The 15,631-nt window shown below is 39.0% G+C and overlaps 1 protein-coding gene across 7 annotated transcripts in view; it reads right to left on the bottom strand.

Moving 5' to 3' along the window:
• The window catches only part of LOC102881105 (membrane cofactor protein-like), a 40,597-nt gene extending 25,581 nt beyond the window's left edge, over nt 1-15,016 (bottom strand). For 5 of the 7 annotated variants that reach the window (XM_015586168.2, XM_015586169.2, XM_015586171.2 and 2 more), the window contains exons 1-3: nt 14,839-15,014; nt 1,626-1,814; nt 1,198-1,300 (exon numbers count right to left, since the gene is read on the bottom strand). In XM_015586168.2, the coding sequence (XP_015441654.1) occupies nt 1,198-1,300; nt 1,626-1,782 (260 nt within the window). In that variant the 5' untranslated portion in view covers nt 1,783-1,814; nt 14,839-15,014. Of the gene's footprint in view, nt 1-1,197; nt 1,301-1,625; nt 1,815-14,838 lie in introns of all 7 variants that reach the window. The other 2 variants (XM_025043983.1, XM_025043981.1) reach the window with 2 other exon arrangements.
• Between the last annotated feature and the right edge of the window lie 615 nt (nt 15,017-15,631).

Below are 15,631 nucleotides of genomic sequence, written 5' to 3'. Positions count from 1 at the left end.
GATTATATACCATGACCAAGATATATTTATTTCTGGAGTGCAAGGGAAACTCAACATACAAAAAGTGGTCAACGTAATATGCCACAGGAAAACTCAACATACAAAAAGTGATCAATGTAATATGCCACAGGGACAGAATGTAGCAAAAAACAAAACAAAACATACATGATCATCTCAATTGATACAGAAAAAGAATTTGACAAAACTCAACAGTCTTTAATAATACTCAACAAACTAGAACAGAAGGAAACTACTTTAAGATAGTAAACACCATACGTGAAAAACCCACAGCGAGCATCATACTCCATGGTGAAAAGCTAAAAGCTTTTCCTCTAAGTCAGGAACAATGAAAGGATGCCTGCTTTTACCACTTGTATTCAACATAGTACTGAAATTCTAACTAGAGCAATTAGACAAATAATAGAAATAAGAGCATCTAAATTTGTTGGGAAGAATTAAATATGTAAAAAATTAAGGATTACACACACACACACACACACACACACAACTGACAGAACTAACAAATGAATTCAGTAAAGTAGCAGGATACAAAGTTAATATAAGAAATCAGTTGCTTTTTTATACTGTTTTACATTTACCCTCAAAATGCACATTTGTCATAAATTCTCAATATCCTGAATATATAATATTAAAAGAGCTCTATCGGAAAAAGGCTACTATTAAGTGCTCAGTACCTCTTTTTGAGGTGCTTTACTCCTTTGTAGAAATCTCAAAAATAAGGCTTTCCAACTAAGATGTCTTGATCCACATTAAGGCAAAGGCTAACCAGATAACACCTGACAGAGATACCTCGATATAAGATCATCTTTGACTGGCAATTCTACCTCCCACTTCTGTAAGCCCTCCTTCAACCCTGAGAGTTGGCCATTTTAATAGGGTGCATTCTGTTGTTAGAGATGAATTCACCATGATTACTACATTTGTAATGTTTACACTAGGCTTGTTATCACATTTCATATTATACAATTCTATTTTCTTTTAATTTAAATTTCTTTCTATTCATTACGTATCTTTTTAGTCTCCATGAAAAGCTCAAGAGTTGATAGGCTATAAGTACAAGATGTCATAGAGAAAGGGAGGTGAAATCAACATTATGAGAATGCTTAAGAAGAGAAACAAAACAAAAATAGAAGTTGTTAACATTTACCTTATTCCTCTAAGGAGCGACTTACTTACCCCTCATTACAAGAATAATGAGCCTGTGAACCAAACTTGTAACTTCCATTTACATAGACTACTTGGCCATTTACAGGTTCTCCTAGCTGTGAACATAATTTTCCTAAAAGAAAAAAATTCAAATTTGTTGTTTTATACCAATTTCAAAACAAATTTGAATGGAAATCAAAATTCTACATTGTTCTTAATATAAATTCATGGAACTTTTTTCTTTCTTTAACTATTAAAAGGCAAAACTTAAAATTCACATTTACCAAGACAACCAACTGCCAAATAAAAGATTTCCTGGAGATTTTTAAAGCCTTAAAAAAAATTACTATCTAAAATCTATATTCAAATGAGAAAATCATCATTGTAATAGTAAAATATGAACCCTAAAATGTGAGAAAATCTCTAGAGCAATAAAAAGAAAAGTTCTGTTTACTTACCTGTACAAGCCTCCTGGAGAGGTGTCCATGTGTTATTAGACTGACAAATAGCACTGGTAGGAAGAAGAGGTATAATAGGCGTATATCCTGGGCGACACTTAAATTCTATTTGGTCCCCAGGCTGATAAAGGTTTTTAGAATTACCCTTGAGCATCATAGATTCGTATCTTGGTGGATCATCACAAGCATCTGGACATAACAGAATCAAAACGTGAAAATAAAGTATTTTCTCATTTTTACCAGCCAAGGACTATGGCCTGGCAGCAGGTAGGTAGTACAGAATAAATGGAAATGCCCTAGGCAAGATTTTAAATGACTGTTCTCTGCTTTTACACAAGTGGTCCTAGTAGTGGAGGATGTGCTGTACCTGCTTTAAACAACATAATGCTAGATTTGGTTTGTTGTAGAATAAGGTGAATATTCACTCAACAGTAAACTGAAGAGACAGCAGTAATGTTTATGGTTTTAAAATATAGTTATAGGTATGTGTCCTTCCTCATTTTTCCTAAATTCATTTCATAGTCACCTCTCCCCTAAGAAGACTTCTATAGTATATAGTACATAGTACTCTGGCCAGATTACTCTTCCATAGTTTGAAACACAACTGATGATGACTTGTCATTTCAGGCTCAGTGTTCTCAGAAGGCAAGCTCTTGGAAGCCAGGGATCATAGGCCTTCCTTTTCTACTACACCCTGTACCCAGAGGATGTTCAAGAAATGCTATGGCAGGAGGTGATTACTACAGAAGCATTGTAGATTTCACAGATCAAAATAAATATAAACCAAAGTATTTCAAAATATGACTTCATTTCATATGCTTCATATCAGTAAATTGAACATTTTATAAGAGAATAGATGCCGTTTAAATATCAAATTTTATAATTTTGACATTTTAAGTATAATTTAATCTTCCTTCATTGATCAATCAATCATGCATGATCTCAGGAGTTTCCTGATGTAGCTGTTGGGCTGTGTATCAAATATATTCCTTCAGTAAAGCTACTATATTGCTGTACTTTTAGAATTTTTACTTTTGGGTATTTTTTGGGGGGGTAGTTTCTTTCTTTCTAGAAGAGTGTCATTTCTTCTTCAGCAATTCCTGTTATTTTAGATTATCTATGGGCTTGAAAACCTAACAAATCTGTTAGAATTATTCTGTAAAAGAAGGTGATGGACACATCAAGTAAAATTCTAAAGGGCTAAAAGAATGCAGTCTTATCTAAAACGTTAATGATATAGGAAGAAAAAAGATCGATCTATTTTGATCCCTGAGGTATCTTCCTGTCTTACTCCTTGGATTGTTCTTACTTCAGATTGAGAGACTGGTCAAGAGAACTCTTAGCAAGTGAAATTTTACTTAGGTCATATCATAGTCTAGATTCTAAAATTCTCTCTATATGCACAGTCCAACATTTTATTTCCATCATGTCCTGATATTCACCTATTGTCAAAATATTTTCAGCATTTCCACTGATATCTGAATGTTCCTCAATCGACTGCCCAAAAGAAAACAGAAGCAAAAAGGAAACCAAATGTTCTAGTAATTAAAAGCATTGTTTAAAAAGACTATTAGTATAGAGGTGAGTTTTATTAACGACATTACATTTACTGAATATCCTGAGCCAGACATTCTCACTTTCAACAGGAAAACAAACATGGGCTAGAAATGCTATATATTTCCCTTCAGAGACAAATAGATAGCATCATTCTAGAGTTTTCTGAAACCATCAAGAAATAAATCAAGTAACAGCAACCTGTGATTAAAGTATACAAGTATCCTTCATTCAACTAATTTGAAGCATTTTTTTCCCACTAACGTGAATCATGAAAGACATGATTTAATCAATGCGTAGTATTTAAATTTTCTTTTGGCAATCAGTTGATTACAAGGTTTATATACTGAAATAATTGAGTCTAATATCATACTTTTTTTTCACTTTTACAGTTTAACTTATTAAAAAATATATATTTTTGTTTTTCAATTACAGTTAACATACAATATCATATTATTTTCAGGTATGCAGCATGGTGATTAGACATTTATATAACTTATGAAGTGATCACCTGATAAATCCAGTACCCATCTTACACCATACATAGTTATTATACTACTGACTGTATCACCCATATTATATTTTACATCCCCATGACTATTTTAACTACTAATTTTTACCTCTTAATCCCCTTCCCCGCTTCAACCATTTCCCTAGCCCTACCCCCACCCAGTTTAGCAACCATCAAAATGCTCTCAGCACGTATGAGCTTGTCTATGTTTTGATCATTCATTTATCCTGTTTTTTAGATTCCACATATAAGTGAAATCATATGACATTGGTCTCTTACTACCTGACTTACTCCACTCAGCACAATACCCTCTAGGTCCATCTATGTTGTTGTGGATGGCTGGATTTCGTTCTTTTTCATGGCTAAGTAATCTTCAATTGTATGTATGTACTACCTCTTTTTTTTTTAATCTGTTCATCCATTGATGGACACCTAGGTTGCCTCCATACCTTGGCTATTGTAAATAATGCCACAATGAACAAATGGATGCACATGTCCCTTTGAAGTAGTGTTTTAAGTTTCTTCAGATAAGTACCCACAAGTGGGATTACTGGTCCTATTTTGTTTGTTGTGAAAGCCTGTTTGAAGGTCTATTTTGTCTAGTATGAGTATTGCCGCCCCCCAGATTTTCATTTGTTTCCATTTTCATGAAACATCTTTTTCATTCTTTCATTTTCAATCTGTGTGTCTTTCAATTTGAAGTGAGTATCTTATAGGCACCATATGTAAGGGTCTTTTTTTCTTATCCATTCAGCCAGCCTATGTCTTTTGATTGAAGCATTTAATCCATTTACATTTGAAGTAATTGTGATAGATATGTAGTTATTGCCATTTAATTATTCACATTTTTGATCTTTTCTTCTTCTTCTTAAAGAAGTCTAATATTTCTTGTAATACCAGTTTGGTGCTGATGAACTCCTTTAGCCTTTTCTTATCTAGAAATCTCTTTTTCTGTCCTTTGATTCTAAATGATAGCTGGGTTGTAAGTCCTTGCTTTTCATCACTTTGAATATTTCATGCCAATACTTTCTGATAGGCAAAGTTTCTGTTGAGAAATCAGCTGACAGTTTTATGAGAGCTACCTTATAGGTAACTGACTGCTTTTCTTTTGCTGCTTTAAAAATTATCTGTCTTTAAACTTTGGCATTTTAATTATGACGTGTCTTGGTGTGGACCTCTTTGGGTTCATCTTGTTTGAGACTCTCTGTGCTTCCTGGACCTGGATTTCCTTCCCAGACTAGGAAAATTTTCAGCCATTATTTCTTCAAATATTCTTTCCACCCCTTTCTTTCTCTCTTCTCCTTCTGGAATCCCTGTAATGCAAGTATTAGGAATCTTGATGTTATCCCAGAGATCTTGTTATACTATCTTTAGTTTTTAGAATTCTTTGTTCAGTTGCTATTCTGATTGGGTGATTTCCACTATTCTGTCTCCCTGGTTGGTAATCTGTTCTGTATTAACTAATCTGATCTTGATTTCTTCTAATATAGTCTTCATTCCAGTTATTGTATTCTTCATCTCTGATCAGGTATTACATTTTCTATCTCTTTGTTGAAGAGCTCTCTAAGTTCCTCTATTCTACTATCAAATTTGATGAACAGCCTTATGACTATTTCTTTGAATTCTTTATCAGGCAAATTACTTATATCCATTTAATTAGGGTTTCCCTCTGGAGATTTTTTTGTTCCTTCATTTGGGGCTTATTCTTCTGTCTCCCCATTTGACTTTCTGTGTTTGTTCCTGTGAGTTGGATGAAATAGCTCTCTCTCCCAGTCTTGACAGTGTGGCTTCTGTGTAGACTGACTGTGTGTCAAATAGTTTGGGCAGGATGGCTGTAGTCAAAGTGGGTGTGTGTGGTGCCTGGTGTACAGTCTGGTCTGAAGGAGTGGGTTCTGGGTAGGATAGCCTGAAGTGCATGCTTCCTGCCCTTCTAATCTGAGTAGAGCTGCCTGGTGTAGACAGGGCTGCTGAGTGCATGCTTGGTATGCCCTGTTTCTTTAATTGTTTGTTATCAGAGCAGGATCTGGGCAGGGCTGCTCTGAATGCTTGGATTTCAACTCCTTATTAGCTCCGCCCTTCCTCTTTGTTGGGCAGTATTGTGAAAGTGCATGGTCATACTTTGCTAGTTATGCACCCATTCCAGGAGGGGCAGCCTTCAGCTAGTGTACTGCAGCATTCCGCTCACTCTGCATGGAGCAGCCCTGAATGTTGGTACTGCAAAGTTTTACTAGCTCCACACTTCTTTGGGAAGGGCAGCCCCACATGTGTGAGCAGCAGTGCCCCACTATCTCTGCAGTTTTTCTGGATGGGTCCTGTGTGTTTACCACAGTGTTTTGGTAGCTCCACCCTTTCTCCTAGGGGGCAGCTGCGCGTGAGCACACAGTAGTGCCTCACTATCTGTGCACTTTCTCTGGAAAAGGTAGCCCTACAGATGGGCACCATAGCATTTTGCTAGCTCCACACTCTCTCCAGGTGTGGGAGCCCTGTGTGCAAGCACAGTTTAGTGAGTGCATAAAGCAGCATCCTGCTATACCTTTTGGATCAATCCTTTGGTGTAGCAGCTTCTTGCATATATGCTATAGGGCCCTCCTGTTTCAGCTGGATATACGTATGGGAAGAGTGTCTGGGGATGCACTACAGTGCCCTGCAGGTTGGTCAGAGAACCTAGATGGAGCTTTTGGCCACTATACACATGCAAGGTAAATGTAAACAGTGGCTTCACCAGTCCTAGGTTGTTCCCTCAGCTCTCAGAGAGTTCCTGTAGTCCTCCAACCTTCTCTATATTCTCTCTTGCTTCCTCTCTCGCTCTTTCACTCACTTTCTCTCTTTCTCCTGCTTGTTGTGCATAAGTTATTCAATTGGCTCACAGTTGTCTTTCAGCGGAATAGCTTTCACTGTAGGTGTACATTCAATGTGTTCTTAGGAGGGGGCAAGCTCAGTGTCCATCTACGCTGCCTGCCATCTTGCACTGGTTTTCCAATTCTTCATAATTTAGTCTAGGAAGGTTGTGGATTCCTGAGAATTTGTCCATTACTTCTAGGTTATCAAACTTGGTGGTGTATATCCTTTCATAATATTCTCATATAATCCTTTGTACTTCTGTGGTGTCCATTGTAACTTCTTCTCTTTCATTTCTGTTTTTTTTATTATCTTTTCAAAAAACCAGCTCTTTGTTTTATTAATTTTTTTCTATTATTTTTTCTCTACTTCATTTATTTCCACTCTGATTTTTATTCTTTTATTCCTTCTACTGATTTTGAGCTTTACTTATTCATATATTTCTAGTTCTTTAAGGTGTAATATTAGATTGTTCATTTGAGATTTTTCTTGTAGACTTGTAATGCTTATAAACTTCTCTCTCAGTATCATTTTTGCTGCATCCCCCAAATTTTGATATGTTGTATTTTCACTGGTCTCTACATTTTTTTTGTCCTCTTATTTTTTCTTTGACCCCAAATTAGTTCAGTAGCATGTTGTTTAATCTACACCTATTTGTGTTTTTTTCTCAGCTTGCTTCTTGTAATTTCTAGTTTCATACCACTGTGGTCGGGAAATTTGCTTGGTATGACTTCAGTCTCCTTAAATTTATTGAGAACAATTTTGTGCACCAACATGTGGTCTATGTTTGAGAATGTTCCATGCTCACTAAAAAGAATGTTTATTCTATTGTTTGGGGATAGGAAGTTCCATAAATATCAATTAAGATCATATACACTAATGTGTCATATTTAAGGCCAATATTTCCTCATTGACTTTCTGTCTGGATGATTTGTCTATCATTGTCAATGGGTCCCCTACTATAAGTAACTATATTTTTGTCAGTTTTTCCCTTTAGGTCTGTTAGCAATTGCTTTATACCTTTTGATGATCTTGGGTTGGGTGCATACAAAATGATAAGTGTTATGTCTTCTTGATGAATTGTCCCCTTTATCATTATAAAATATCCATCTTTGTCCCTTGTTACTTTTTTTTTTTATCTTGAAATCTATTTTGTCTAATATAGGTATGCGTATACTCACTTTTCTCTGGATGCTATTTGCTTGAAGTATCATCTTCCACACTTTCACTTCGAGCCTATGTTTTCCTTTGGAGCTAAGAGAAGTCTCCTGAAGGCAATATAAAGTTGAGTCTTGTTTTTAATCCATCCCACTACTCTGTGCCTTTTGATTAGTGAGCTCAGTCCATTTATATTTAAGGTGATTACTGATATATGAGGTCTTACTACAGTCATTTTATGTTTTGTTTTCTGGTTGCTTTGTATCTCTCATTGTTTCTTTTCCCTTGTGATTCTGTCTCTTTCATTTGATAATTTTCTATGATTTTTTTGTCCTTTTCCTCTTTTTTATATTTTGTGTCTCAGCACTGTTTTGTTTGTTTTGTGGTTACCTCTAGTAACAGTCCTTATCTCTCATTTTCATTCACCTATACCCTTCAGTCTTTTTCGACCTCCTCTTTTGATTTTCTTGTCAGAAATTATCCTTCAATATGCTATGCATTGGTTACCAAATTGTAGGAATTGTACTTATTTTTAATGCTCCCTTTCCTCTTTAACCTTTATAATTGTTTAATAACTTATTCTAAAGTTTCCTGCTTCTGTCAATCATATTATTCAATGTTTTGTATACTTTTGTCTTTTTGCTTCTGGTAGAAGAGCTCCTTTCAACATTTCTTGTAATGGAGGTTTTCTGGTGGAAAATTTTCTCGCCTTTTGTTTGACTGGGAAAGCCTTTATTTCTCTTCACATTGAAAAGATAACTTTGCTGCATATATTACCCTTGACTGATGATTCATCTCTTTCAATATTTTGAATATTTCCTTCCACTATCTCCTGTCTTGTAATGTTTCTACTGAGAAATCTGATGATAATCTAACAGGACTTCCTTTGTAGGTTATAGAACTTTTTCCTTGGCTGCCTTGAGAATCCTTTGTCAATTTTTGATGATTTGAATAAAATGTGTCTTGAAGAATGAATTTGGTATTCATGCAGTTAGGTGTTCTGTTAGCTTTGCCTATTTTAAAGTCCAGTTATTTCCCTAAGCTTAGGTAGTTCTCATCAGTCATCTCTATGAATAGGCTTTTTCTTCTCCTCTCCCTCTCTTCTTCTTCTGGACCTATTTTCCTTATGTTGCCCTTTTTAATACAGTCAGATAGTTTTCATGAAGGTCTTTCTTTATATTTTTAACTTTTTGTTCTCTCTTTACTCCCTCCTGGGTCATTTCTAGATTTCTATCTTTGAGCTCACTAAGTCTCTCTTCCATCTGCACTGATCTATTTCCAGTAGTCTCTAATGCAGTCTCTAATGCATTCCATAATTAGTCTCTAATTATTGAGAATTTCTGTTTGGTTATTTTTTATAGTTTCAATCTCTTTGGTAAAGTATCTCTTTTGTTCATTAATTTTATTCCTGAACTCATTAAACTGTCTTTCTTAGTTATCTTGTATATCATTGAGTTTCTTCATAACTACAATCCTAAATTCTCCATCATTTAAATCACAGTCCACCATGACTTTGAGATTTGGTTTCTGGAGACTTTTCATTTTCTTTCTGGGCTTCTGGTTACCTTGTTTTTTTCACAGTATTTGATGGATTGTTTCTCTGTCTGTGCATTTGAGGTAGTTGTCTTTTTTCTTGTTGATAGGTTCTGGTGCTTTCTTTTGTTTTCCAGTAGATGGTAGTAAAGTGCAAATTCTTGTTTTCTCTTACCCGCACTATTTGTGTCTATGGGATTGGAGTGGATCAGCATAGCTTTGCATGAATAAAAATGCCCTGTACTCACTGAAATGGTGGGTTGCCCTTCTGTGACCAACTTGTGTCAGTCATGGGGCACAAGTGTGGCGGGAAATGTGGAGGAGGGTAGAACCAGTTTTATGAGTTCCCAGAACTACCTCCTATTTCTGATGTGTTTTCCACTGGGCTCTGTGGGGTGTGTGGGGCAGAGGAGTTGCAAGTTCATAGTGTGGCAGCTCTGCCCCTTCTAGTAATGGCAGTTGGCCCCACTGTGTTGTTTCCAGCTTCCTAGCCCACACCTCTCCCCAGCTCTTCCACAATGAGGAGCGTGGAAAGATGTCTTTTCTGGGAGAGAAACTGCTTCTGACTCTCTCATGCTCCAGGCCATGTAAAGGCTGCTGCTCGACCTATGCGCAGCTACTGCTTTCGCTGGAGCCATGCGGCGGGTCAAACAGCATCAGCGGCCACTGTCCATCCTTCTCCCCAGCCTGCCTCCCCTACTTCTTCCAGTACTCCCACTTTAGATGTCCCACTGTGTGGATCTTTCAGACATGTTGGTGTTTTGAGCAGGGGATCTTTTGTTGAGTTACAGTTGTTCGTCCAACTTATTATAAATTTAACGGGAGAAACAAGGAGTCTCTTCACTCTTCCATGAAGCTTATGTCACTACCATTCATTTCTCAAACTGCTACCATAAAGATATTGCTATGATACAGTGACTAATGCTCTCCCTAGTCAAATGCTTTTCGATGGCCACCCAATGCCCTCAAGGTAATGTCTAAGGCTCCTTAACAAGGCTCACAAACGTTTAAAATCTGTGACTATCAGGACCCTGCTCACTCTTGCACACTATTCTCAATTCCTTGTAGTGTCCATTAAATTACTAAAATTACTTTAGCACGCTAGGCCTCCATACAACATTTTACTTCTGCTTTGACCAGACAACCTACCATTCTTCCCACCCACTTATCCTTCAGCTTCATTTTAGGTGACACTTCCTTGCAGCTCTTGACAGCTCGAACTCAAAATATTGAGTTAAGTGTCCTCATGTTGCCCTAACTTTCTTCACTATAGCACGTTTAATATCATAACTGTTTATTATTTATACTCCCCGGACTGTCATCTTCTTAAGTGCCATGTCTCATCCTGGGCATTAATGGAAGTGTATTGTGTTGTTTTTCTGGAAAGAAGATATATTATATATAAAGGTATCTCTTTAGCCTGTTGCAAAAAAGGCGCCATTTATACTCCCCGGACTGTCATCTTCTTAAGTGCCATGTCTCATTCATCACTACATTTCTAGTACCTAATGTCAGAGCTGAATGAGCACCAGTACCCGTTCTATATACTCTTAGATCAAAATTCTTTACTGTTCAGTCGACTTGTTCTTAAGATATGTCCAAATCATAATTCTTTTTGTTACTATTTTCATGCTTGTAGTCATTCATTTTTTTCATTTACTTATAGACATTTCCCTTATCAGTTTTTAATTTCTTTCACATTAAAATATTTATTAGTTTATTATGAACCCATTCTCCTTTACTGCTATGATTAGAAATAATATTTTAATATTATCATGCTTGCTACCCTCAGTTTCAGATCCTGTCGACAGTCTTGGTAGGGTTTGCTCAGATTCCCATGGGGTTCCGCGGTAATCAGACTCCGGGGTATGGGGGGAGGTGCCATCTGAGTTGGAGTATGGCGGCTGCAGCACAGCTGTTTTGCACCCAGGGTCGATAAAAATCAGCTGCTTCTCTGCAGTCTCCTCTGCTTCTCTGTCCTCTGACCTGATGTCTGGGCCTTTCCACCCAGCGTGGCAGCTCATAGCAGACCCAGGCTGGGCTGTTCAGGGAAGTTCCCGTAACTTCACCCCTCCCACTCCTCCTGCAGGGAGCTCGGGGGCTATGAGAGGCAGCTTCTTTATTACTACCGGTCCATCGCCAAACACCTTTTTTGCTAAAGTATGGTAATGAAAGATTCTAGTACTTCCTTCTTCAATAATACTGATGGTATTTATAACTTTATTTTATTTTTTTCTTTTTTTGAAATTAAGTTTATTGGGGTAACATTGATTAATAAAATTATATAACTTTCAGGTGTATATTATCATTTGACTTCTGTATATTCTATTATGTGTTTACCACCCAAAGTCCAGTTTCCTTCAGTTACCATATATTTGATCCCTTTTACCTACTTCACCCTCCCCCTATTCCCCTACATTTGAATCTCTTTAGCCCATCCTTGTTGTTTCAAGGGGAGAGATATGGGGACATCTCTTACTCTACCATGTTTCCCCACGTTCCTTTATAACTTTAAAATTGTAAATATTAAGCACTACCTGTGCCAACCATTGTTTTAAGTGCTTTTTACTAACTTAAACTTCATAATCACCTAGCACAGTGTGTCCCTCATAGTCGCTATTCAAGAAACTTTGGTGCTCAATGTACCACTGCTGTCAAACAGAAAACAATGGTGAAGGATATACTATAATGAATATTTAAAATCATCATTTTGAAGATTTATGCACTGGAGAAATTCGGGGCCATGTAATGTCTTTTGTTGCCTATCTCCCAGTGTCCGGCAACCTAGCAATTGACAGGATAAGGACTGCTGTCTTTGCATTGTAATATGCAGACTTAGAAAACTACTATGTAAGCACGTGTTGACCTTATCTGCTTTAATCAGAAAGAAAGAAAAGACAATAGGCAGAAGACACCACACATAACAGGAGATTTGGGTTTTGTCCAAAAAAGCAAACTTCTCCTGGAGAAATGAGATTGGTCTCTAAAATTTGACAAATGTTCTCTGCTGCTACTTTAAACCATTTGGCCACTACCTCTGAGATGGCAAGCCTCCCAGGCACAACATTGTCTGCTTACAGAACCTTCTCCGCCTGAGCTGCTTCGAAGGTAAAATGTTTATTTTATCCACATATGTTCCCTTCCCAGCATATTGAGTTCTCATTTTTTTACTTTCTCTAAGTTTTAGTTTATCCCGATTTATCTTTTAATCTTCAACTTAACCTTGTTTTTCCTCCTCTTCATTTCTAGTTTTGCCACCTTCCCTGTTGGACCCTATTCACTTTATCTATCCTCTATTGCAAAAGCTCTCAACAGCTCCTTCAGCTTCTAGCTTTAGGTCTATTCTAAAGTTAATTCTTCTTTTAAAAATTCCTCTCATTTCCTTCTTACCACCATGGTTGCCTTCCTTCCCCCCATAGAAATGAACTTTTTAATCATCAATTACAACATAACTGGAGTGTCTACAGGCCTGCAGACTTTTCATTAACAGGGAAAGACAGAAGGAATTTTTCCTGGGCTCCAAGTCCCAGCTGACATTATACTTAATTTCCTGGTACTTAATAGCTATAAAAATATGTTGAGACCAAGGCAAAAAATTGGGCATTGGCAACCACAACTGTGACAAGATAGACAGGACCTCTGTATTCTAGTGGAGAAAGAACAGAAGAGTTTTGGAAGAGTGATAAGTTAAGGGGTTTTTAAGCTGGAGTGGGTGTTTCTCACTGATGTAGTTTGCCTAGAGAAGTCCCTGAGAGTGTAAGATTGCAGCTGAGTTTGAAAAATAAGGAATCCACAATGCAAGAGGCAGGAGGAGAATGCTTCTAGACTGAAGGAAGAAACATACAGAAGCCGCAGAGTGGCAGTTTGGCCTGTCTGATGAGCAGAAAAGTCCTTCCTTCCACCAGTCATTTGTTAAATGCTGTCAGAGAATCATGCTCCTTCCCTCCAAATCACATCTCTTGGGCTATAACATGTTAGTATTATGGTATGGTTACCATCCACCACTACCAATAAATTTTAGCAAATATTTACTGATTGCCTACTGTGTGCCTGAAACTGGGGATCTAACAGTGAGCAAAACGCAGTCCCTGTTAACCTTTGTGTGTGTGCATGCTTGCAAACAGACAAATAGAGAAATAAGGATCATGAAAATAGAAAGGGCTTATTATGGCTCACCAGTGTATCCTCAAGACCAGCACAGGACCTGGCACATGCGAGGCTGCTGCTAAGAAAAGAATGCAGCATATAAACTTCTACATGTAATGAGAGCCTAAAAATAAGTTGGGCATAGAATCCCACATGCATATAAAGATAAAAGGAAATACACTAGACTTTAAGAATGGCTGTCCTTTGATTGTGTATGTTTTATAAAATAAGCATGTTTTCTTAGCATACATATATTTTAATACTCATTATTTTCAATAAAACACGAATCAAACTTAGTGGATGGCCTTCTGCTTTAGTTTATGAGCTGTTAGGAGAAAACTCTGTTAACTTTATTTATTGATCATTTCTTAAGAGTCTCATTTCTTAGTAGGTTTTTCTAGGTTGTTTTGCATTTCCTCTCAAACAGGACCCAACCTAATTAAGAAAAAGAAAGAAAGAAAGAAAAGAAAAGAAAGAAAAAAGAAAAATAACGTCCAAAAGACATTAGGGAATACAATAGGATACTGCCTATATTGATTTATGGGCGTGGGGGGCGGGGCAGGAAACCAAGCTAAACCAAACCAAAACAGCCTGCACACCTGGACAGCAAACCATTACGATTTGGGGGCCACGAGGAGCCTATTACCTTTATATACAAAAAGCACCGTGCGTCATTCCCTCTGAACCCCAGGCACCCAGAACCTGCTCTCACTCAAGGGCTCCACGCACAAGACTCCCCAGATGCCATAAAAAGCAAGCAAAGGGTCCTTGCCCACACTGCATATCGATGGTCTCGCCACTCTCTAAAGCAAGCACCCAGTAACACGGACCGTGTTACACAGCCCAACCCGGCCACTCACCAAGGCATCACCCGTCCACCGAATACAGCGCAAATATCCTCAGGGGCACAGAAGGGACCTAACATTCCAGTGCACTCGTGGACGAGCCCTCACCTTGAACGTTCGGTCCGCGCTCCCTAGCCCCTTTGGCTCAATCCCCAAACACCTGCAAACTCGAATTTCAAAGGACACACCTTGGCCCGGGGCAAATACCGGTTACGCCCACCACCGAACAACGTCCGCCGCGCCCACTACGTGGTCCCCACTCCCGCAGATCCGCGCACAGCACAGTCCGGGAAATCTCTGGCTAGGCCTTCACCCCAACTCCCTAACACCCGGGTCGGACCAACCCTACGCCTCCGACCCGACCCACCAAGCCAAGCTCCCTCCCCGCCCTGGTTCCAGTCGGCCTGTTCCACAGCCCATTCCAGCTCGTCCTCGGAGCGCACACCCGCTCCAGGCCCCTACCGGAGGATGTGGGTAACAGGAGCACTAGAGCCATCAAAAGGATCCCAAGGAAGCTCCAAGAATCAAAGGGGCTCTCGGGGAGGCGGAGAGGTGCAGTGCGCGGCGCGGAAGAAGCCGTCATTTTTGAAGGTATCAGCGGGGAACCTCAAAGACAGTAAGAATTTACCTTTTTGAGTGCGGTTATCAGACGCAACAATCCCCAGACTCAAAAAGTGTCAAGCGCGGTACCGCGGGTGGGCGTGGCCTGAGGCGTGACGTTACGGAGCCGGGCGTGGCCAATCGGCCGGCACAAGGCGGGGCCTCGGCGCTGGGCAGTGCTTTTGTCTTGGAGGGAACGGGGCGTGGCCCCGATCGAGATTTAACCCATTAGGGTCCGGTGGGGAGTTCCGACTCCTTCGGCGTCCACATCCAGCTGGCCGTTCTCTGGCTGCTTACCCATCTGGAAGCAGCACTGCGGCTTGCGGTAAACAGCTGGTTCACCACTGCGTTCGTAAACAGACAGTTACTATCCCACTTAGGAAGGGTGGAAAAGAAACAGTTGCTGGCGGGAACATGATTGTGCGCTTTCTGGAACGCTAGATTGAAGAATAAAGCGCATCGACCTGAAAATAGAAACCCAGATCCCAGACAGTGGATCGCCCTGGAGCCAACACCCCTCAGGGCTCCACTTTTGTCCTGAGGCCTCCAGACTGGCAAGTTTACCAAGCAAGGTCTTTGCTTAATCTTCGGCTTCAATCAGGCATAATTACGGACAGTATTTGTGATTTCCTTGGTCGAATGTCTACTTCTGAATTCCATCCAAGCCTGCTAGAATTCTAAATCACAGAGATGTTTGACCATAGGCTCCCAAAACCCTAATGTAAATGATTCTGCCCCTCCTTCGAGAGGACCCCAGGGAAGGTAAATCTTAAACAACGCTGTGACAATAAGCATAGTGGGCCTCGAACTAAGGGCACTTG

Source organism: Pteropus alecto, unplaced genomic scaffold (assembly GCF_000325575.1).
Source record: "Pteropus alecto unplaced genomic scaffold, ASM32557v1 scaffold101, whole genome shotgun sequence".
NCBI classification, from domain to species: Eukaryota; Metazoa; Chordata; class Mammalia; order Chiroptera; family Pteropodidae; genus Pteropus; species Pteropus alecto.
The sequence above is the reverse complement of the archived record's forward strand: the minus strand, read 5'-3'. Positions and strand labels throughout refer to the sequence as shown.